The 25,936-nt window shown below is 34.5% G+C and overlaps 1 protein-coding gene across 1 annotated transcript in view; it reads right to left on the minus strand.

The window, feature by feature from the left end:
- Positions 1-25,936, minus strand: part of LOC136025349 (tyrosine 3-monooxygenase-like) — a 77,672-nt gene that overhangs the window by 41,328 nt on the left and 10,408 nt on the right. The window contains exon 4 of the mRNA XM_065701281.1: positions 20,858-20,997. Coding sequence (XP_065557353.1) covers positions 20,858-20,997 — 140 coding nt within the window. The remainder of the gene's footprint in view (positions 1-20,857; positions 20,998-25,936) is intronic.

The raw sequence follows: 25,936 nt of genomic DNA on the forward strand, positions 1-25,936 counted from the left end.
GTCCTGTTAAATAATAAGGGAGAATAATTCCATTCAATGACATAAGAAAGAGGGCTACTGGCAAAAGAGGGCTATATAATAATAAACATTGTATTTTGATGAATGAAGTGTCATCAGGTCCAAATTTATCCAAAGGCCGAATAAGCCCAGGCCAGGGGGGCACAATTTAAAAGATCGGAGTAAATTATCACTGAGAGATTTGTTTCTTAGCAAGAACGAGACTGATGTGATTTACCGTCAAAGTATCAAGCTCATAGAGAAGTGATCAGTGAATGTGCTACCTATTTACCGAAAAGTGATCTTAAAACAACACAGGAATTATGTGGCCACTTATAAACTTTCAGGTATCCCCCAAGAATGATAGCTAAGAGTTTTTTATCACCTCTCTCTTTCATTACTTCTGGCTCATCAGTTGCGATCTGTTCAGAGCTTCCACTATCCCGAAATTTTTGGGGATTTTCTAAAAAATCTCACGAAAACGGAGCAGCAAAAACGATTAGGCCTAAAAGTGTTGAAGCATTAAATCCAGCCCTGACTCTCACACAAGCTTCCATGCCAAGCATAAAAGAGTAACAAGCTCTAGTAAAACTCTGAACTTTGCTTGTTTTTCTGAATTGTTCAGCCACATCTCACTACTTAAGCCAATTAAAATTGGATCTTCTTTTATTCAATCTACAGAAAGTTAGAAAAGGATTTGTAAAAAATAAAACAACTGATCAAACTCTTTATATGATAGAATATTGCAGAAAGACAAAATGAAGTAGATAGAAGATAGAATGAAGTAGTAGAAAGAAGAATCTAGAATTTGGAATATATAATACAGAAGTAAAACATAAAGAGAATAGTAGTAAATGTAGTCAAACAGTTCGTGGTAATGAACTGTAGTAAGGAGCGACCCGGCTCAATAGTAACCAGAACTCTAAGAAACGGAATGTTGATACCAATAGTTACATCAAAAGAATCTTATTTTAATGATAATTTTAAATATATAAGTTCCATCAAGTATAGACTTACCCATCAAAAGTTAAGAGACTGAAAAAATTTGCCTTGTTTCAGAAAATAGGGGGAAATACCCCCTAAAAATCATAGAATACTAACGAAAATCACACCATCAAATTCAGCGTATCAGAGAACCATACTGTTGAAGTTTCAAACTCCTATCTACAAAAATGTGGAATTTTGTATTTTTGGCCAGAAGAAACAGATCACGGTTGCGTGTTTATTGGTTTGCATTTTCGTTGTTTTTTTTTCGTATAGACCCAGTTGTTCTAGACCGTCATGAGAGGGCTCATTATAACGGAAATTAAAAGTTCTAAGTCACTGGATCAAAATTTTGAGATAGCCAGTTTGTTCAGCATAGTCGAAAATCTAGTAAATATGTCTTTGCGGACGACTTAATCCCCCACAGTTCCTGGGAGAGGGTCTGAAAGTTATGAACTTTGCTCATTTTTTACATATAGTATTGTTTATTGGGAAGTATATAGAGACATTTTCAGGGGGATTTTTCCGGTGGGAAGGTGTAGAGGGTTACGTGGGAGGATTTTTACAAGGAGGAATTTATCGGGGGAAGAAAATTTCCATGAAGGGGTTGCTGGATTTACCAGTATTATCAGAAAACCCATTGACCATTGTTTACATATAGTAATGGTTTATTGGGAAGTATGCTGACGTTTCCAAGGGAGGAGGGGGCGGGTTTTACGTTGGGTTAGGGGTGGGTCGGGAGGAGGGGGTCACGTGGGAGTATCTTTCCATGGATGAATTTATCATGAGGAAAGAGAATTTTCATGAAGGAGCGCAGGATTTTCTAGCATTATTAAAAAAAAAAACAATGAGAAAATAAATTAAAAAAAAGTTTTTTCAGCTGGAAGTAAAGAGCAGCATTAAATATTAAAACGAAGAGAAAATATTGCGTATGTAAGGAAGTTCGTCTCCTCCACAATACCCCGCTCTTTACGCTAAAGCATTTTTAGTAATTTTAACTATTTATTCTACGGCCTTTAGGATTCAGGGGTCATTCTTCAAGAATTGGGACACAATTCACGCTTTAGTGTAAAAAACGAGGTATTGACGAAGGGCGAACCCCCTCATATACGTCATAAAAATATACAAATATAGAAGTCCGTTACGTAAGTTATTTCGTAAGTTACGTATATTTATTACTAATTAAAACGTTTGTAAAAAACATAAAAAGTTTTAGTTGCATTTTTAAGTAGCCAAAAATTGAAGGGCAACTAGGCCTCCTTCCCACCCCTTTTTTTATTAAAACCTTCTGATCAAAACTATGAGAAAGCCATTTAGCCAAAAAAAAATAATTGGCAAATTTCATTTTAATTATTCATATGCGGTGAGCCAAAATCAAAAATACATTAATTCCAAAACGTTCAGAAACGTTCAAGCTTTTTTTTACTGCAAGTAAGGAGTGACATTAAAACTTAAAACGAACAGAAATTATTCCGTATATGAAAGGGGTTTTCTCCTCTTCAACTCCCCACTCTTTACGCTAAAGTTTGACTCTTTGTCACAACTCTACTTTTTAAAACAATAAAAACCTTAGCGTAAAGAGTGAGGGGTTGAAGAGGGGAAAACCCCTTTCATATACGGAATAATTTCTGTTCGTTTTAAGTTTTAATGTAGCTCCTTACTTGCCGTAAAAAAAACTTGTTTTTTTTATATTTAATACAAGAACAGCTTGATTGCATTTGCGTGGTGATACGTATTAGAAGAAGCAGCAGATAACGGTTTGAGAGAAGGAGCTATGCTATCAGGAAAAGGAAAATGTAAATTGACTGAATTTTCACTTAAGAATTATTGAAAAGGTTCTGAACTGTCAGACCTCTTGAATTCTTAGTTTTACAGATTGTAAACAGGTATTTGATGCGGCTTATTTAAAAGCTAAACTCCTTGAACAGTTTTCCAGAAAATCAAACACTTCGTGGCTATGAACTTTAAGAAGGAAGCGATGTGACCCAATAGTAACCAAAACTTTGCGAAACAGTGTCTTGATAACAATGAATACATGAGAAGAATGGAATTTTGATACTTATTCCTGATATATCAAATTCATCAAATTTAATGTAACACATCAAAACTTGCCCAATTTATGAAATTTGCCCAATTTATGAAAAACGGGGGAAACATCCCGAAAATCACTGAATAGTGATCTTAATAAAACTCAACCCATCAGATTCTGCATATCAGAGACCCTGCTGTAGGAGAGTTTCAAGTTCCAAGGGTAATCTTATTAAACAAGTGATTCTAAAAAATCAGGAGAGGGATCATTTGGCCAGTAATCAAAAGTTGTGTGATCTATTTGAATGACCAAAATATTGGAGGGCAGCCTGCCCACCTCCCACGCTTTTTTTCACCCAGTGTCGCTCGATGAAAATTCTGAGATAGCCATTTTGTTCAGCTTAGTCGAAAGATCTAATAACTATGTCGTTGAGCATGACTCGTCCCTCCCATTTCTCCGGGGAAGGGCTGCAAGCTGTGAACTTTGCCCATTGTTTACATATTGTATTGGTTATTATAAATTATACAGATATTTTTCGGGAGAGGAGATTTTTCTGGTAAGAGGATATGTGGGATGATCTTTCCTTGTAGAAATTTTTATGTATGGAGCAACATTAGAAGGTAAATGGAAAAGAAATTTTTACATATTTGAAGGGGGCTGTCCCCTTTACATATGTAAAATTAATCACTGAAGTTTTTAATACTTCACTCTTTACGCTAAAGTTTTTTTATAATATTTAATAAAAAAACTTGTTATTTCTAAATAAACGGCCTTGTGTTTCAGAAGTCATTCGTAAATTATTTGAACAAAAAGTCAAACTAGCGTAAAGAGCGAGGTGTTGAGGAGGGGGAGCTTCCCTCAGATACGTAATAATTTGTGTTCTTTTTAGGTTTCAATTTGTTTTAGGTATCCTGACTTTATTAAAAAAGTGATCATAAATTAAATTTTAAAAAACAAGTTTTTTCAACTGAAAGTATACAACAATATTAAAACTTAAAACGAGCAGAAATTATTAAGCATATGAGCGGGGTCGCCCCCTCCTCCACACCTCGGTCTTTATGGTAAAATTTGAGTTTTGTCCCACTGCTTTTAAAACGACTCCTGTAACACAAGGGTCGTTTAATTAGAACAATAAGTAAGTTTTTTCGAAGTGCCGAAAAACTTTAGCGTGAAGAGCGAAGTGATGAGGAGGGGGCTATCCCCCTCATATACGAATACTTTCTGTTCGTTCTAAGTATTAATGTTGCTCCTTACTTTCAGCTGAAGCTCCTCAATGAGATTATAGACTAGTAAATGACACAGCAATCCAGTGTGGTCTGATTATGGATAATTCTACTGGGATTGGTATGTTTTGACGGGTGTTTTATGACTGAAAAACCTATTCCTAGTTTATCAAACAGTTCGTGGTAACGAACTGTAGTAAGGAGCGATCCGGCTCAATAGTAACCAAAACTCTAAAAAATTGAATTTTGATATCAATAGCTACATCAAAAGAATCGCATTTTAATGCTGATTTTAAATATATAAGTTTCATCAAGTTTAGTCTTAGCCATCAAAAGTTACGAGCCTGAGAAAATTTGCCTTATTTAGGAAAATAGGGGGAAACACCCCCTAAAAGTCGTAGGATCTTAACGAAAATGACACCATCAGATTCAGCGTATCAGAGAACCCTACTGTAGAGGTTTCAAGCTCCTATCTACAAAAATGTGGAATTTTGCATTTTTTGCCCGAAGACAAATCACGGGTGCGTGTTTATTTGTTTGTTTTTTTTTTGTTTTTTTTTTTTCCCCAGGGGTCATCGTATCGACCAAGTGGTCCTAGAATGTCGCAAGAGGGCTCATACTAACGGAAATGAAAAGTTCTAGTGCCCTTTTTATGTGACCAAAAAAATTGGAGGGCATCTAGGCCCCCTCCCACGCTCATTTTTTTCCCAAAGTCAACAGATCAAAATTTTGAGATAGCCATTTTGTTTAGCATAGTCGAAAATCATAATAACTATGTTTTTGGGGATGACTTGCTCCCCCACAGCCCCTGGGGGAGGGGTTGCAAGTTACAAACTTCAACCAGTGTTTACATATAATAATGGTTATTGGAAAGTGTACAGACGTTTTCAGGGGGATTTTTTTGGTTTTGGGGGTAGGGTTGAGGGAGGGGGCTATGTGGGAGGATCTTTCCTTGGAGAAATATGCCATGGGGGAAAAAAATTCAATGAAAAGGGCGCAGGACGAATCTGGTCACGTTAGAAAAAAATGTCAAATTAAGAGCTTAATATACAATGCTGGGTGTTCGGATCCTCTCTATTATGGAATATAATTTGAAAATAACACAACTATACGAGCGATAAAACATGTATACCACAACCATAACTCAACTAACGAAAGAACTGCTAAGAGATAACACAACTATAAAGCGAAAACAGGTGAAAACTAACGGGAAAATAAACGAACTAAGAGGTGGAAGGGGCCCAGAGAAAAAATATAATCCTTTTTCAATTTTGAGCCTAACTTCCGCAAAGGAGTAATAATGTCAGAAGCCCCGAAATACCGAATTATTTTCTTTTCAAACACTTCGTGGTAAGGAACTGTAGTAAGGGGCGACCCGGCTCAATAGTAAACGAAACTCTAAAAAACGGAATTTTGATGCTAAAAGATACATCAAAAGATTCGAATTTTTACGCTGATTCTAAATATTAAGTTTCAATTAATTTAGTCTTTGTCATCAAAAGTTACGAGCCTGAGAAAATTTGCCCTATTTTGGAAAAAAGGGGGAAACATCCATTAAAAGTCACAGAATCTTAACGAAAATCACACTATCGCATTCGGTATATCAGAGAACTCTATAACAAAAATTTCAAGCTCCTATCTAAAAAATGTGGAATTTTGTATTTTTTGCCAGAAGACAAATCACAGGTGCGTGTTTATTTATTTGTTTGTTTTTTTTTTGTTTTTTTCCCAGGGGTCATCTTATCGACCAAGTGGTCCTAGGATGTCGCGAGAGGGCTCATTCTAACGGAAATGAAAAGTTCTAGTGCCCTTTTTAAGTGACCAAAAATTTGGAGGGCAAATAGGCCCCCTCCCATGCTCATTTTTTTTCCAAAAGTCAACAGATTAAAATTTTAAGATAGCCATTTTGTTCAACGTAGTCGAAAACCATAATAACTATGTCTTTGGGAATGACTTACTCCCCCACAATCCCTGAAGGAGGGGCTGCAAGTTACAAACTTTGACCAGTGTTTACATATAGTAATGGTTATTGGGAAGTGTACAGACGTTTTCATGGGGAATTTTTGGTTTGGGGGGTGGGGTTGATGGGAGAGGGCTTTGTGGGAGGATCTTTCCTTTGAGGAATATGTCACGGGGGAAGAAAAATTCAATGAAAAGGGCGCAGGATTTTCTAGCATTACTATAAAAAAAACAATGAAAAAATAAACATGAAAACGTTTTTTCAAATGAAAGTAAGGAATAGCATTGAAATTTAAAACTAACAGAGATTATTACGCATATGAGGGGTTCTAAAAATACTTTAGCATAAAGAGCGAGGTATTTAGGAGGAGATAGATACCTCGCTCTTGATGCTAAAATATTTTTAGTGATTTCAACTATTTATTCTACGGCCTTTTTGATTCAGGGGTCATTCTTAAAGAATTGGGACAAAACTTACGATTTAGTGTAAAGAGCGAGGTATTAACGAGGGTACAAACCCCCTCGTACACATAATAAAAATATAAGAATATAAAAGTTTGTTACGTAAGTTAATTCTTAAGTTACGTATATTTTTTACTAATAAAAACGTTCGTTGAATATTAAAAGTTCTAGTAGCCTTTTTAAGTAACCGAAAAATTGGAGGGCAGCTAGGCCTCCTTCCCCACCCCTTATTTCTCAAAATCGTCTGATCAAAACTAAGAGAAAGCCATTTAGCCAAAAAAAATTAATATACTAATTTCATTTCAATAATTTATGTGCGGAGAGCCAAAATCAAACATGCATTAATTCAAAAACGTTCAGAAATTAAATAAAAAAAAATAGTTTTTTTAACTGAAAGTAAGGAGCGACATTAAAACTTAAAACGAACAGAAATTACTCCGTATATGAAATGGGTTGTCCCCTCCGCAGTCCCACGCTCTTTACGCTAAAGTTTTTAATTGTTTTAAAAAGTAGAATTGTGGCAAAGAGTCAAACTTTAGCGTAAAGAGCGAGGGACTGCGGAGGGGACAACCCATTTCATATACGGAGTAATTTCTGTTCGTTTTAAGTTTTAATGTCGCTCCTTACTTTCAGTTAAAAAAACTAGTTTTTTTTATTTAATTTATGTACTATAGGGTGCTTCCTCGTAACAGCATATTATTTGTAGCAAAGTGGATTGGTGCACTGGATTTATGATCCTTTGTCCGAGAGGGTGGGGGCTCGATTCCTAATGTACCCAATTATTTGGTTTGGCATGGGGGTCAGTGGCGTGACTCTGTAAGCTCAGCCAGAGTCGACCCAGCTCTAAATGGGTACCTGGAGAAATCTGGGGAAGGTAAACAGGAAGGGTGTGCAAAAGTACAGGAGGGTGGGCCACCAACTCCCCATTGCACTTCGTGGCTGAAGGGCCAAGAAACGGAGATCAGCACCGCCGGTAGGGACTACAAACTCCAATGCCGTATTCTTTAATTTTTACCTTCACCATGAATATATAATGAGTCGGAGGTACAATGCTTAAGATTGTCTGTACAGTATTTCAACTCTTGTCGATAAAAGAGCATTGCTAAGTGCTGAAAACCAAGTTGTGACCAAGATGGACCCAGGATTGCAAAAATCCTCCATTCGTATTGATGAGCTCTCAGGGATTTCTTGCTGCCCGGTTCAAAGCTGGCTTAAGGGCTTTGGAATAGACTTGAAAATATGTGCTGGACCCCATCCTGTACTGGTATCCACCTTTTTCTGATGTCAAAACAATTTTAATGATCAAGAATATGAAAATTGGAACTTTTAATGTTACGACGTTCAAACATAACTATCGTATCGACATTTTGACTGAAAAATTCAGACGATTCGAACTGGAGTTATTAGGAACTTTATAAACTCATATCCCGGGGGTAAAAGTATAAGACTAGGCGGTATAGAATTTGGGGGCGGTATAGATGGGGTACATAGACACGGACTAGGGCTCATGATCAATAAGGATGCTGCTAAGTCTTGTTTAGGCTGGAAGGGCATAAATAATAGAATACTAATCGCTCATTTTATGACTAAGAGTTCAGGGTATCAGTTATAGTAGTATATGCCCCTGTTGAACCAACTAATGGAGATACTAGTGACTCAGATGAATTTTAATTAGAGTTAAAAGAACCAACATACAGTGTCCCGGGTAGAAATATGATGCGCATTTCCATTATTTTGGGTTTTCTCTCCCAAATTTTTTTTTTTTGGGAGTAAACCTCCCCAAACATTTTATCAAGTGTTTTAACCACCGTTGCCCAAGTTTTTCATATTTTGATGGTAATTTTTTTCAGCTCCATTTACCATAATGGGATAACAGATTGATCGTAATTGTTCTGACTGGGAAATAATTGAACAGGTACAGCTAGTATAAAGATAAAATTATTGTAGTTTATGCGATTACGGTAATAAAAAAAAAAAAAACGCGAAAGCGTAATTAAAAAAACAAAATAAAAAAAAAACGCTTCGTTCGAGTTAATGTAGTAGTTCGTCCTAATCCTCAAACTACGGTAATAAGGATTCTTTTTTTAACGCCCAGGTAAGTAGAAATAGGGGTAAATGGTATCCTAGCCTAGGTAAATTTGGTGTAAGAACAAAAAACAACAATGGCTACAGACTGCTGCAATTTTGTGGTATAACAATCTATTTATAGCCAACAAGGTGTTTGGTAATAAAACGGCCCATAAATTAACATGGTATTCACGTGATGATAAGACAGCAAACCTTATATTATGTAATTATATTGCAAACCGAAGACTGGTAGGTCCCATGAACAGTTGAATAATAAACTAGAGAGTATAAAATTCGACAAAGCGGAAGATGGATGTAGTAATTTAAGGATATTAATTTGTGAAGCGGTTGATGGTGTCTTAAGGAAAAAATTAGGAAAGCAGCTAGGAATACCAGCGAGGATTACCAGCCTTATGTTTCACATAGAGGAGAAAGGGCCTGCACAAGAATTATTGTATATGAAAACAAGAGGAATGTAAAGAAGGTGGAAAAAGTATTACAATACGAACTAAAGAGGTGTGAAGTGGCGACCATGGACAAAAATTGCCGAGGATCTGGAATATGCAGCTAGATGGCATAATTTTAAAATATTTTACTGACATGTAAATAAATTGAGAGGGATTAATCAGTCCGAACTTGTCCCAGTTAAAGATAGGAACGGACCGCAATTAGTGATAAGGAAAGAGTTAAAGAGAAATGGGCAGAACATATTGACAATACGCTAAACTAAGATAGAGTTGCATGTAAAGATATAGAGAAAAATAAAAAAGTTTGTTGTATCTTGGATGACAGTACTTAAAGGATTAAAAAATAATAAGGCCTAAGGTACTGATACTGTACATATTTTAGGAAAACCCTAATTGAACCACTGCATAAGAAGGGCAATAAGATTGAGTATAATGATTATTGTGGAATTAGCCTGATCTCTGTAGGTAGAAAATTACTTATTAATATGACACTTTTTAGACTGAGAAATGCTGTAGACAAAGTTAAAAGAGAAGTACGCGACGGTCTTAGAAAGGATAGAGGATGTGTAAACCAAATTTTTACTCTTAGGTTAATAATTGAGAAGTGCTATGCACGAGAATAACTCTGCTGCGACTAAGGTAGGAAATGGCTCAGCAGCTGGTTTTGTATTAGTATAAGAGTTAAGCAGGGTTATGTTTTATCCCCCTTTATATGGATCAATCTGATGGATTTTGTCATAAGGAGCACAGGAAAGGCAATGGGAGAACACATAATCATATGGGGAGGAAAAAATTTCCTGGGCTTACATTATGCTGATGATTTAAGCATCCTAATTGAAAGTGTGAGCAAGATAAATGAACTTGTAGAGGATTTGCGAGTTCAGGGGTTAGAAAAGGTTTGGAAACAAGATGATGTTGGGTAACAATTGAACAAATGGACAGTTTCGCTGGAGGGGGGTTCGGGGGGTTGGACCCTCCCCCCAAAATTTTTGTCTGACTCTTAAAACCATGATAAAAATGGATAGGAACACATTTTTATGCGTTTTTGAGTTTTTTGTTTGTTTAGCCCCCCGCCCAAACATCACCCTAATGTAAAACACTCCCTCCCAAAAAAACTGAATACGGCCCTGTCTAGGCACCTGGCTGACTGACTGTATTTCAAATATTAGGGTGCACGAAAAGTGTGGTTCAATTCCGTATTCTAGGGTCATAATGAACGAAAGGTTGAGATGGTTAGGGCACGTTCTGTGGATTAAGGATGACAGATTGCCAAAGACTGTTTTTTCTAGCCAACCGCTTAGGGCTGCGCAAAAAGCAGGTCGTCCGTGGTTGCTGTGAGAGGATGTCATAAAGAAAGGTTTAAGGGAAATGGGAACTTTCTGGGAGGGTGTGAAGAGAGAGGCTTTGAATACATTGGGATAAAGGAGGAGTGTGCGTAGCTGTGTTGAATTCAGTTGTCTTGGTGTTACGGTGAGTTGTTAGCAGTAGAAGTGGCAATACTATTCTTATGCATAATGCAGATCGCCGTTAAACTCATTTTGTAGTGTTTTTTTTTTTTTTTTAAATTAATCCCTCTATTTTTTTCTCTGTAAAACTTTCTCTATTTTCTTTAGTTCTTTGATCAATACATTATCAAAACTAATCAAGGCCAATTTGAACAATTGGGAAAACCTCTGTTTTGACATGCTATCAAAAGTCAACCCAGCGAGAAAAACAGCGACTACTCTCCTATAATTTTTTGGTAAAAATTGTGTTTTGATTTTATTGGTACACACCTATTATGTATTCTTGTAAGCCAATCACATTGTTTTCTGTGTGTTTGTCAGAAAGGAACACCATAAAACCCCACCTTTTTATAACCTGGTTGGATCTTCAATGTTTCCTCGCAAAATTTTAAGCCACTAAAAGATATCGAAAGTTTTCCAGTCAGAGAATTTATTTAACATATTAGGATTTATTTCTTTTGCAGCATAGGTTCTATGACTATATTAGTTCTATGACCACTACCTTAGTTCTGCCCAAGGAATGACGCATGGACGGATGATAGATAGACTTATCTATTAACAAATGAACTGACATAATTCTTATACAATCCTAATTACGGCTTATGCTTGGACTATCTGTCTTCGCTTTTTCTACAATTAGCAATGGTTTGATGCCCACAACTACTTGATATTAGTAAAATCACCTTTCTTTAGTAAAACTTTTAACGTCTTCTTAAAGCATAAGATATTTTGAAACCGTTCTGCTATTGATATAACATTTAGGTAGCGTGTTTCCAGAATATGCATTCCGGAAAAACAACAGTTCCGGGATATGGTTTCAGGAATTGTCTAAAGTCTAACTTGCTTTTGATACTGAATAAATTCTAAAAAGCAATATTAACACATAAAGTGTTTAATTTTTCTAGTTATAAAAAGTCAAACTTTGCATAGAAACGTTAAAGCATGATTCAAATTAAATCTAAAACCTTAAGATTTTTATGCTAAAATTAGATTTTAAGGTTTTAGTTCCATCACTATCATCACTTAAGCATGCTTAAGAAACAATTTCCCATATTTAGATACGCCTTTAATTGCCTAACTGCATTGGAATTTGTCTTGGTTCTACTCAAGTAGTGATACCATAGAAACTTCTACAACACACATACCTGCTCCTCTTTTCTTCCATAGTGGTTTATGATCACGAAGAAGTTAAACGGTGGTTCCCTCAACACGTAGGTGCTATTAATTTTCTTCAAGACGCAGGTGTTTGTTATTTAATAGGAGTTGAGTATGACAAAGTAGTTTTTCTTGGATTGTTAATTATTTAGAAACCTACGAGGGCCAGGTGGGAAAAACCTTCAGGGCCCACTAGTCAAGATACAGTTTTTTTTACGTAACATGACTTTTATGTAACATAACAGGGAATTTTCACCTACTTTGACAGCTACGAAATCTCGTATGACTTAGGATGACGTAATTTTCTGTCTCCTGTTGGAGCTCAGGGACCGCTAGTCAAGTGAAGAACCCCTGGTTGTAACTGAGGACGGTCCACACGTGGATGTTACGTAATGGTGGTGAACATGTGAGTGTTACGTAATGACGGCCCACACGTGGGTGCTACGTAATACTTAAATAATTTTTGTTCAAGGCGCAGTTCTTTTTTTCTTCAAGATATCTCAATACATTTTTTAGAGATTTTTCGTGAAGACATTTTTCAAGACGTTTAAAGACATTTCAAGACATTTTTAAAAACTGTTTTTTTAAGACGCCTTCAAAGTGTTTTGAACCATTTCAAGATGTTTTTAAGACGTTTTTCTTCAACATATTTTTCAACAAGTTTCAAGACATTTCAAGACATTATTTAAGACATTATTGTTCAAGGCGTTTTTAAAGACATTTTAAAATATTTTTTAAGACATTTTATTTCAAAACGATTTTCAAGACGTTTCAAGGCGTATTTCAAGACATTTTTCCTCAAAAAGTTTTTCAATACGTTTCAAGATATTTCAAGACGGTTCTAAGACATTTTTCTTTAAGATGTTTTTCAAGACATTTCAAGACATTTCAAGATGTTTTCCTTCAAGATGTTTCGAGACGTTCTTAAGAAATTTTTCTTCAAGACGTTATTCAAAATGTTTCAAGACATTTCAAGATGTTTTTTAAGACATTTTTCTTCAAGACGTTTCAAGAAAATTCATGACATCTTCAAGACCTTTATCTTCAAGATGGTTTTCAAGACATTTCAAGATGTTTTTTAAAACATTTTTCTTCAAGAGGTTTAAAGTCATTTCAAGAGTTTTTTTTTCTTCAAGACTGTTTTTCAAGACTTTAAGGGCATTTCGGTACACTTTTTAAGACACTTTTCTTAAAGACGTTTCAAGACGTTTTTTAAAATAGTTTTCATCAAGATATTCTTCAGGATTTCTTTTGCTGTTATGTATTTGGGAAATGTTTACTTACGTTAAAAGGGACGTAATCTTGCATGACAAGCTAGAAATCAGGGGCCCATTGGGTATCCCTATTTGTAACTATGGAGTATGTACACGTGCGTGTTGCAAAATACTTTAAGAGATTTTTTCTTTTAACGCTTTTTTTTCGATATTTCATTTTCTTTCAAGACATTTTTTCTCAGGGAACCTTTATAATACAATTTTTCTCTGTATCATGACTTAAAACTGATTTTCACTTAATGAAATGGAGCGCTAGACAGCTGGACTACGAAAGTACCGCTTACTAGAATGATCAAATGGATCGACTGTTTCCAACCCTTTCCACACGAGACCACAACCATCCCAATTCTATTGATTTTTGCTCTATTAGATGCACCTGCTAGCTATATTCCATCAGCTTAAATCTTGGTATTAGAAAGATCACATTTTGAAAAAGCCGTAAGTGTTACAAATTATGTAGCAACCCCCTTATTACTTACAATAGTAACAATAAGAAAAAATGTTAACTTCGTAATACGTTTCCTCGCTAATTAATGAAAAACGCAAACAAAGAAAAAAGACATACTTTTTGCATTTGGTTATTTCTGAGAGTTTCTAATGAAAATATCACATTTCTTTCAAAAAAGATTATGTATATTCACCCTACCGTGGCAATACGCGGCTATACCACCCTAGCAAGCAATTATAGAGTGGGTGGGTTGTTATTAGAGGTAAATTTAAGCCATATTGAGAGATATTCCTGAGGGGCTTTTAATGAAAACCCCTCATTTCTACTACTGTATTAGATGTTCCTGCCTGTTAAATTCTGATAATTTAAATCTTGATACTAGCAAAATCATATTTTGAAAAATGAAACAAGCAAACGAAGAAAAAAGAAATACGTTTTGCATTCCGTTATTTCTAAAAGGTTTTAATTAAAATGCTACATTTCTTTGAGCAAAGACTATGTATATTCATGCCACTGTGGCAATATGAGGCTAGCCCGCCCTAGCAAGCAATTCTAGAGGGGAAGGGTTGTTAGTAGAGGTAAATTTTAGCCATATTAAGAGATATTTCTGATACTTCTTAATGAAAATGGCTCGTTTTGAACGCTTTACTAGATGCGCCCGCCTGTTACATTCCATTAATTTAAATCATGATACTAGCAAAATTACATTTTGAAAAATGAGACACGCAAACGAAAAAAAAGAAACAAATTTTTGCATTTGATTATTTCAATAGAGTTTTATTGTAAGTGTCAAGTTTTTTTGAGCCAACACTGTGTATATTCACGTCACCGTGGCAATATATGGCTAGTCCATCCTAGGAAGCAAAGCCAGAAGGGATTGGTTGTTATTAGAGGTCAATTTAAGCCAAAATAAGAGATATTACTGAGAAGTCTTATTGAAAATGCATAGTTTCAATTGCTCTATGACACGCGCCGGCCTGTTATGTTCCATTAATTTACAACTTGATGCTAGTAAAACAAATTTTGAAAAATGAAACACACCAACGAAGAAAAAGACACACTTTTTGCATCCGATTATTTCTGAAAGGCTTAAAAAATGCTGCGTTTCTTGAGCCAAGACTAATCATATTCACGCCACCATGGCAATATTTGGCTAGCCCACCGTAGCAAGCAATTCCAGAGGAGGAGGGTCATTATTAGAGGTAAATTTAAGCTATATTAAGCGATATTTTAGGGAGATCTTAATAAAAAGGCCTCTTTTCTTGAGCCAAGACTATGTATTCCTGGTTGACAAGCGCAAACTTGATCAATATTCTTCTTCATATATCGCATAATCTATTAGAGGTAAATTTAAGCCATATTAAGAGACATTTCTGAGAGGTCTTAATGACAATACTTCGTTTCTATTCTTCGATTAGATGCACCTGCCTTTTGCCTTCTATTAATTTAAATCTTGATACGAGGATAATCACATTTTGAAAAATGAAACACGCAAAAGAAGACAAAAGAGAGATATTTTTGCATTTGGTTATTTTTGAGAACTTTTAATTAAAATGCCACGTTTCTTTCAAGGAGTCTTAGATTTCACTCCCTCTCGGGCAAAAAATATTTAGCACCTCCGAGTTTAACTTTAAGCTGTATAACGCGTTAGTCTGAGGCAACTTTTTGCACTCAATATATATATATATATATATATATATATATATATATATATATATATATATATATATATATATATATATATATATATATATATATATATATATATATATATATACATGGCTATGCTGTTTGACCTATGTGATTGTATGGTTGAGTAGGGTTAAGGCCTCATTCAAGTGCTGGTCTATATTAATCACTAATTTAGGAAAACAGTCTTCCTTTTCTCCTTCTGTCTCTTTTTTTTTTTTTTTTTTTTTTTTTTTTTTTTTTTTTTTTTTTTTGTGTTTGTGCTGTTGCATTGTTGATTTCTCTTTTCATGATATATATATATATATATATATATATATATATATATATATATATATATATATATATATATATATATATATATATATATATATATATATATGCATTTTGTTGAGTTGCATTTTCATTAATAAACTTAACTCAACTAATATGTTGATTTTTGAACTCGTGGATTAATATTAACTTTATTTTTCACTTTGTGAAACTCATGGTACATTGTTTTTTTGTTCGTGAAACTTGTTGTCCGTTGATTTTTTTCTTTGTGAAACTTTACTTAGCTTAATTTTTAACTTCTTGAAAAACGACGCCAATTGTTTGTTTGTTTGTTTTTTTCATTCGTGAAACTTGTTGCATGCTGATTCTTTATTCGTGGAACATAATGTAGATTGATTTTTTTCTTCATAAAACGTTTTATATGTTCATTTTTTTCCTCTTGAAATTTATTGCATGTTAATTTTCTTTTTGGAAAATATGCTAAATCTTCATTCTATCTTCATTAAAGTTGTTTTATGTTGATTTTTACTTCCTGAAACATACTGCATGCTGTTTTTTTTTCTTCGTGAAACTTGATGTACGTTTATTTTTTTTTCTCTTCCTGAAACTACTTGTATGTTGATTTTTTCCTCGTTGAACTTGTTGTATGTTGATTATTTCTTCGTGAAACGAATTGCATGTTAATTTTTCCTCGTGAAACTTGTTGTAATTTTTAGTTTTTTCTCCGTGAAAGTTACTTTTATGTTTTTTTTTCTTTCGTGAAACTTAAATAATGCTGATATTTTTCTTCGTGGAAAATGTTGCATGTAGTTTTTTACACATGAAACTTGTCGTTTGGTGAGTTATTGTTCGTGAAACATAAAGTATGTTGATTTTTTCTTCGTGAAACCTGCCGCATATTGATTTTATCCTCGTGAAACTTGTTAAATGTTGTTTTTTTTATTGCAAAATTTGTTGTATGCTGATTTTGTTTTTTTGGTGAAACTTATTGTATGTTGGTTTTATCATTATGAAAATTATTGTAGGTTAATCTTTTCGTCGTGAAACTTGCTGCATGCTGATTTGCTTTTTCTTCGTGAAACTGGTTGCATGTTGATTTTTTGTTCATGAAACTTCTTGTATGTTGTTTTTTCTTCGTGAAGCTTAATGTATCTTGAATATTCCGTCATGAAACATGTTGCATATTGTTGCTCTTTTTTTGCTCATGTAACTTGTTAAGTTTTTCCTTGTGAAGCATAATGTGCGCTAATTTTTTTTCTTCATGAAACGAAGTGTATCTTGATTTTTTTTTCGTGAAACTTGTTTTATATTTGTTTTTCTTCGAGAAACATATTTCATGTTGATATTTTGATTCGTGAAACTCGCGTCATGTGGATTATTTCTTCAAGAAACTTAATGTATGTTGATTTAGGTTTTCGAGAAACTTCTTATATTTTCATTTTTACTTCAGGAGCCTTGTTGCATTTTGATTTTCCACTTCTTAAGACTTATTTGCTGATTTTATCTCATCGTTAAACGGTTTTGTTCATGGAATTTGTTGCACGCGGATTTTTTGACCGTAAAATTTCCTCAAAAAACCAGCAAATCCCACATTTTTAGAGATAGGAGCTTGAAACATTTTCAGAAGGGTTTTATGACACCTTGAATCTGATGATCTAGCCTTCATTGAGATTCTTTTACTTCTAGGGGATGTTCTTCACCCCCTCCTTCTCTGCTTTTCATCAATCTTCCCAGGTTGAATTTTTTCATTTCTTATGTATTTTCATCGAAAAAACAACAAAATTCCACATTTTTGTAGATAGGACCTCGGAGCATCTACAGTATGGCTCTCTGTTAAGATTATGTAATTTTCAGTGACATTTTTAGACTTTTAGGGGGCATTTTCCCTCTTTTTCGAAAATCAGGCAATTTTGAAATTACCATATCAACATTAGGGATTTACGATAGGGTAGGTTAAACTAGGCTAGGTAGGACAAGTCCTTTCACCCCCTCCTTCTGTCATTTTCAGCAATCTTCCCAGATTGCATTTCTTTATTTATTATGCTTTTTCATAAAAAAAAGCAACGAAATTCCAGATTTTCTTAGATAGGAGCTTGAAACATATGATGATGTAACTTTAATTAAGATTCTTTAACTTTTAGGGATACTTCCTCTCTTTTTCAAAAAGCAAGCGAAATTGTCCTATTAACATTAAAGATCGATGGTAGGTTAGGTTACACTAGGTTATGTGGGGAAATATCATTTCACCCGCTTCTTCTTTCATTTTCATCAATCTTACCAGCTTGAATTTCTACATTTCTTGTGTATTTTCATTGAAAAAAGCAACAAAATTTCACATTTTTGTAGATAGGAGCTACAAACATCTACAGTAGGGTTCTGTGACATGCTGAATCTGACGGTATAATTTTTATTAGCGTTCATTAACTTTTAGGGGGGTTATTTCTCTCTTTCTCAAAAATACAATCCAAAATAATTCAAAGAGAACGTACAAATTATGCTTACGAAACATAAAAATACGTTTCTTAACTGATTTTAAGCCAGGTTCATTTGGGTTTAACAGGCGTGCCCGCACGTTTGCTGAGCCCAAACGAACCTAGCTTAAAATTAGTTAACATTTGTCGTCAGAAGATGACTGAAATATAACAATTAGTCATAGAAACGAAGCATTTTACTAAAAATTCTGAGAAATAACCGAATGCAAAAATGTGACTCTTTTTTTCGTTTGCATGCTCCATTTTTCAAACTGTTATTATGCTAGCATCAACATTCAAATTAATGGAATGTAAAAGGCAGGTGCATCTATTAGAGCAATATAAACGAGGCATTTTCATTAAGACTTTTCAGAAATATCTCTTACTATGGCTTAGATATACTTCTAATGAGATTATGCGGAATACGATGAAGAATATTATTCAAATTTTCACTTGTCAACCAGGAACAAATAGTCTTGTCTCAAAGAAGCGAAGCATTTTCATGAAGATATCCCAGAAATAGATCTTAATATAGCTTAAATTTACCTCTAATAACAACCCTACCACACTGGAATTGTTTGCTAGGGTGAGTTAGCCACATATTAACACGGCGGCATGAATAAGCATAGTCTTGACTCAAAGAAACGTGAAAATTTTCATTAAAACTTCTCAGAAATAGCCGAATGTAAAAATTGTGTCTTTTTCCTTTTTTGCGTGTTTCACTTTTCAAAGTGTCATTTTGCTAGTATAAATGATTTAAGTTAATGGAACGTGACAGGCAGGCACATCTAAAAGAGCAATAGAAACGAGGCATTTTCATTAAAACCTCTCAGAAATATCTCTTAATATGGCTTAAATTTATCTCTACTAGCAACCTCACCCCTCTGAAATTGCTTGATAGGGCTGGCTAGCCTCATGTTGCCACGGTGGCGTGAATATACATAGTGTTATTTAAAAACGCGGCATTTTCATTAAAATCTCTCAGAAGTAATCGAATACAAAAAGTGTATCTTTTTTCTTTGTTTGTGTTTTTCATTTATTAGTGAGGAAACGTACTATGAAGTCGACATGTTTCTTACTATTACGATTGTAAGTAATGGGGGTTTGCTGGATAATGTGCAACACTGACGGCTTTTTCAAAATATAATTATTCTAATAACAAGATTTAAGTTGATGGAATGTAGCTCGCAGTTGCATCTAATAGAGCAAAAATCAATAGCATTGGGATGCTTGCGCTCTCATTTGAAAATGGTTGGAAACATGCGATCCATTTTAACATTCGAGTAAGTGGGACAGGGGATTTTGCTTGCGTGGAATAGGTTATAACATAGAAAGTATTAGCCGAAAAATAATATTAGAAAGGCTTTCATAATCCAGCTGTTTAGCACTCCATTCCAATGAGGGAAAATCCCTTTTGAATTCTAATATGGACAAAAGTCTTTCGATTGTAAGGTTTCCTGAGAAAACACGTCTTTTAAGAAAATGAAAGCACCAAATCAAACGCATTGAAAGAGAAAAATATTTTGTAAAACACTCGTTTGTATCGTCATTACATAACACCGCACGTGTGTGTCCTCCTCAGTTACATGTGGGGATTTCCTACGGACCCATGGAGCTTAGCATGTCACACGAGATTGCGTTAGTCTTAATTTATGTAAACGTTCCCTATTAAAAAATAACCAAAGAAACACTGAAAAATGTCTTGAAGGGAAATATCTTATAAAACATTTTGAAATCTTTTTAAAGTGGCTTGATAAATGGCTCGAGGAAGAACGTCTTTAAAAAATGGCTTGAAGAAAAATGTTTCAAAAAATGTCTTAAAATGTCTTGAAACGTCTTGAAAAAATGTCTTGAAGAAAAATGTCTTAAAATTTCTTGAAAAATGTCTTAAAAAACGTCTTGCAATGGTTTGAAGAAAAATGTCTTAAAAAACGTCTTAGAATGTCTCAAAACGTGTTGAAAAACGTCTTGAAGAAAATGGTCTTTAAAAATGTCTCGAAATGTCTTGAATCCTCCCGGAAAACGTCTTGAGGAAAAATGTCTTAAAAGACGTCTTGAAAAGTCTTGAAGAAAAATGTCTTAAAAACGTCTTGAAACGTGTTGAAAAGCGTATTGAAGAAAAATGTGTTAAAAAACGTCTTGAAATGTCTTGAAAAACGCCTTGAAGAAAAAAGTCTTAAAAAACATCTTGAAATGTCTTGAAACATCCTGAAAAATGTCTTGAAGGAAAATGTCTTAAAAACCGACTTGGAATGTCTTGAAACGTCTTGAAAACGTCTTGAAGAAAAATGTCTTTAAAAGAACGTATGAAAAAACCTTGAAACGCCTTAAAAAACGTCTTGAAGAAAAATGTCTTTTTTGTCATATTAATTGTCAAAAATTGTCATATTACGTAACAAGCTTCTGCATCTCTTAGAAAAACATTCCCTATTACTTAACAATCAAAGAAATTCTGAAGTAAATATTCCCTTTTACGTAACAGCCAAAGCCTAGTTTGTAACAACTAAGGAAATACTGAAGAAGACCTGGGCCTTACAAGTTTTTAAAGAAAAAACATTCTGTACTATGTAAAATAAGCATAACTAAACAAACCCTATTGCACAACAGTCAAAGAAATCCTGAAAGTTTTTCCTGGCCCTTGTGGGTTTTTAAACAATCAAAGTAGAAACACTGCCTATTATGTAGCATTTGCATAACTAAACATTTTCTATTACGTAACGTGCACTTGCGTCTTGTAGAAGCTTTTAAAAAGTACCAGGATCGGGATTTGAAGGAATAGGGCACCTTTAAAACAAATTAACCCCTAACTACTCCAGCACATTGATGCATTTTTGTATTTTGATTTATAACTTACCTCTATAGTTTTCAGTATTTTATAAAGTGATCCGAGGTTCTCTTTGGACTTGAAAATCATGCAGAGTCTCTGATTTGGCTGTGAAATTAAATTAGTGATATTATTGTTGAGAAGCAAATCATCCTCCATTATGGGTTCTTCTGGAAAATCAAAGTACAAAAATTTTCATCGACAAATTATATGTAAACAATGACATGTAAATAAATAATTAGAATAAAAACAATAAATTAAAAGTAAATAAAAAATAACATGATTTTGGAAGGTTCTCACTTGTGTTTCCTCTAACTTCGAAATTTGCCAAATAAGGCTTGTCTAAAAGATTTGAAATAATTTAACTTATCTATATATATAAAAATAAGTTGTCTGTGGGTCTGTCGAGTGACGTCATGTCATTATGTCGTCATGTCGTCATGAAGTTAGTTGTCGTCATGTTTGTTATGACGATGACCTCATTAAAGGTATTTAAGAAAATCGTTCTAAGACAAATTTTTAATTGTAAGAAGATCGTGGACGGGAAAATGTTTAACTGTAAAATGACTGAAGAACCTACAATGGCAACAGCCGAGGAAGCTGCTCAAAGAGTCTATGCCAAAAAACTTGTGGCTGATAGAGAAAGTAAGAAAAGAAAGTGTGCCGAGGAATCACAAGAACAGCAAGAAAACAGGCTTGCGGCTGAGAGAGAAAGTAAGAACAGAAAGCGTGCCGAGGAATCACAATATATATGTATATGTATATATATATATATATATATATATATATATATATATATATATATATATATATATATATATATATATATATATATATATATATATATATATATATATATATATATATATATATATATATATATATAAATATATAACCAAAAAAAACTAAAAAGAAAAAAAGTAGAAAACACAAAAATTTATTTCATCATATACCAATTCAAAAACGAATATATATACAGACCGGGACACCGGGACACATATGACGACCGGGACACAGGGACACAACTACAACGGGGACGCAAGGGGACACAGGGAATGTTCGATTAGTAATCACCATCAACAAAGCTCAAGGGCAATCATTAGAATCATGAGGTATAACTAAAAAAAACTAAAAAAAGGTAAAAAACAAAAAACTAAAAAAAGACCAATTCAAAAACGAATGTATATATAGACCGGGACACCGGGACACAAATGACGACCGGGACACAGGGACACGGAATATAAATGACGACCGGGACACTCAAAGAGAAATTACAGACTGGGACACCGGGACACAAATGACGACCGGGACAAAGGGAATATAAATGACGACCGGGACAACAGGGGGCACAGGGGGATATATAAATGACGACGGCGACACAGGGAATGTTCGATTAGCAATCACCATCAACAAAGCTCAAGGGCAATCATTAGAATCATGAGGTATAGATCTGAATACGGATTGTTTTTCCCATGGACAATTATATGTTGCATGTTCAAGAGTCGGTAAACCTGACAATCTATTTATATGCACAGACAATGGGACAGCGAAGAATGTTGTATATTCGCAAGTTTTACGTAGTTAAAAACATGTATATATATATATATATATATATATATATATATATATATATATATATATATATATATATATATATATATATATATATATATATATATATATATATATATATATATAATATATATATATATGGGGGTGGGTTGTGCGAAGCGCCACCCCAACAGCTAGTAATTGTATAAATTCTACTCTTATAACCCTCTTCCTTTCTTGGAAATTCCCCTAACTCCAACACAGTCAGTCTTCTGTGCAACAATTTAAGTACAGCATATATTTCTCTCTTGCTGCCAAGATCTTATGGGAGCCAAAATAATTTTACCAAGTTTTCCAATAGAGTAACACTTAAAAACAATGACAATTTAAAACACTGACGAAGATATTAAATCGTCTCTCTTCTTTTTGATATATTTTAATGTTATTATCCCCCACTCTCTGTCATGGCGATGCCATTTGTAGTAAGCTAATTTAATTATTTTTACCAACTTTGATCTGCGTAATTTTTTAATTTAGTTCCTCAAAGTTCTGTGCTAAATTAAAACAAACATTTGTTTTTCAGCTAAATATATTGGCACCTAGTGGGTGCATGCCGTCCTTTTAAATACCCTCCCCAGGAAGACCCAAAACATACAGCAGTGGTGAGCTTCTAAAATGTTTGAAAAAAAACTTTTAATTTCTAGCAGAAAAGTATTTTCAAATCATAGTCCCATTGGAAAATTTTGTGAGACCCCTCTTGAAAATTATAAAGGAGCCCATGCAAGGAATTCTGTGAACGTGTTTCAATTAAAGTTTCATTGTGAATAAACGAAAAAATGTGGATTTATCCCCTCATCCAAACAGTACCATATTGAGGATACTAACAGGATAATTAGCCAAACTAGACCGCAGGTACCAAGCCCCCTTGAAACCCTGCGGCAAATACGAAATTTTTGCAACATTTGTCGATCAACAGATACAACTTTCTCTCAGGAATAAAACTTGTGGGTTCACAAGTTTGGAGGCTCACACACTCCTTTACATGGAGTTTTTTGCAAAAAGCAGCAATCGAACAAATTAGCCAAATACTACTTTTCACAGATGTTTGCCCCGCAAACTTCCTATTGTGACGGTTCTTGACGATTTCGGTGACCCTCGGCTATGGACAAACCACAAAAAGACGTTTTTACGAAAGTGAAGACTAACCAGACACTGTTACAGCTACAGGGTCGAAAGTATGGACAATGCTTTAAGCCAATCTGATTTTGCATAGAATTTTCTGTTTGGCTAAAAAAAAAATTATGTTTGGTTACCTCAAATTATCGCTAGCTAAATCTCACTATTAACAAAATCTCATTGCGAATCGGGCCTATTGAGTAAATTGATTGAAGCCAAGCTATTGGCTTAGCTTCCAAGCCAGCCTAATTGGATGTGCTGTTGGATCTTGCTCGAGTCACCTAGAGGTGCAAGTAAAGCCATAGATGCTAATCCCTATCATGTTTAATCAAGATTTGATAAGTGGCTTCCAAGCCAAGCTGTTGGATCGTGCTCGAGCCGCCTAGAGGTGCAAGTAAAGCCCTAGATTCTAATCTCTATTTGTTTAATCAAGATTAGATAAGTGGCTTCCAAGCCAAGCTGATTGGATGCGCTGTTGGATCCTGCTCGAGTCGCCAAGAGGTGTAAGTAAAGCCCTAGAGGCTAATCCCTATCATTTTTTATCCAGATCAGATAAGTGGCTTCCAAGCCAAGCTGATTGGAAGCGCTGTTGGATCGTGCTCGAGCCGCCTAGAGGTGCAAGTAAAGCCCTAGATTCTAATCTCTATTTGTTTAATCAAGATTAGATAAGTGGCTTCCAAGCCAAGCTGATTGGATGCGCTGTTGGATCCTGCTCGAGCCACCAAGAGGTGTAAGTAAAGCCGTAGAGGCTAATCCCTATCGTTTTTAATCAAGATCAGATAATTGGCTTCCAAGCCAAGCTGATTCGATGCGCTGTTGGATCGTGCTCGAGCCGCTGTGAGCTGCAAGTAAAGCCCAATATTCTAATCCCTATCATGTTTAATCAAGATCAAATAAGTTTTTTCTGTTGGTTCTTTTTTAACCAAGAAAAGATAAATTTTCTCAATTAAAACGAGCAGAAGGTATATTATCTATTAAGGGGGATTCAACCTCCTATAAACCTGTCTTGGCACTCAAGCTAAAAATATATTATTTATTGACAGCGTAGTTAATATCTACATTATGTTGAAGCTTTAACGTAAAGAAAGGGAGGATTTAGGGGTTAGTAGCCTTTTAGATAACAATACAATTTCTATTTTTTTTTAAATTTTGAAATTACTTTTTAAGGTACTTCGAAAAAAATGTCAGTTTTTTTTTAATTTATCCTTGTTTAGTATTTTATTAAGATTGATAGGCCACTCGCTTTATCTCCTTGCTCTCTGCACTAAATTGTTATGCATAATTTTGCATAACAATACTTCAAAATGGTGACCACCACTGGAAAAAGCTCCTTACAATTTGGTGAGACGGGGGTGGAAATACAAAATAAATTTTTCTCTTCATTGTTTTAAATTTCGTATTTTTGTTTGAAGGTGGGTGGGGCTCGTTTGGCTAATATATCTCCTGGGGAGTGCCAACCTACTTTGTTCATATCTGTGAAATTACGAGAATTTTCTTTTCATTTTTGGTTGCCTGGGGGGTGATCAAGCTAATGGCCTTAGGAAACTGATATAGTGCTCATTTGAATAGAAATTAGAAGTTTTAGTGACCGTTTTAAGTTTTTCAACCGAGTTCGTTGAATTACGAATCAAATTCAAGTTAATGTTGGTAGATTGTGATGAAAAAGTTTTTACCATAAGAAAGTTTTTATCCAAAAGATTTTACCATAAGAAAGTTTCATTTTTTGCTATTTTTAAAGTCGAAGTACGAATTTGGCCCAAAGAGGCTCAGTTTTCCATCGATATTCTGAGATATTCCATCGATTTAAAAGTATCGAAAAACTTCATAATGAATTTTCCAGTTTCAGAGGGTAATTTCATCGTTTAACGTCACTTAGGTTAACGTTACTCGTCCAGTATCAAGTGAGAGCATTGTTTTGTTAATCATCGATACTTTTTGAGTGGCTCGTTTTTGGATTTTAAAATTTTTAATTTTGATTGTATCTGTTGTTAGTTTGCTTCCAATGATCTTTGTTTTTATCACTCAACCTTTTTTTATAGCGCTGAAGCAGGGAAGCGGTTTTCCTCCTGAAATATTCGCTTTTTTCGCCTAGTATTTTGTTGGCCTAGAAAAACACCTTTATATCTTTATTTCTTTTATTTATTGTTTGTCCAGTTTAAGCTAAAGTAACGCCGCACGGTTGCATATTTGTTCCTAAGTGAGGGTGGTTGCTCCTCTTAAAAACCACGCTCTTTACGCCAAAGCTTGTTGGCACTTTAAAAAAAAGTTTATTATTGTTCTATTTAAGTAGTAGTAGTAGTAGTAGACAGGTTTAATAGCAAAAACTTGACAGCTGTCGCTGATTTGTGTTTCTTTACAACATATTCAAAATCAAACTACACT

Source organism: Artemia franciscana, chromosome 3 (genome assembly GCF_032884065.1).
Source record: "Artemia franciscana chromosome 3, ASM3288406v1, whole genome shotgun sequence".
Classification (NCBI taxonomy): Eukaryota; Metazoa; Arthropoda; class Branchiopoda; order Anostraca; family Artemiidae; genus Artemia; species Artemia franciscana.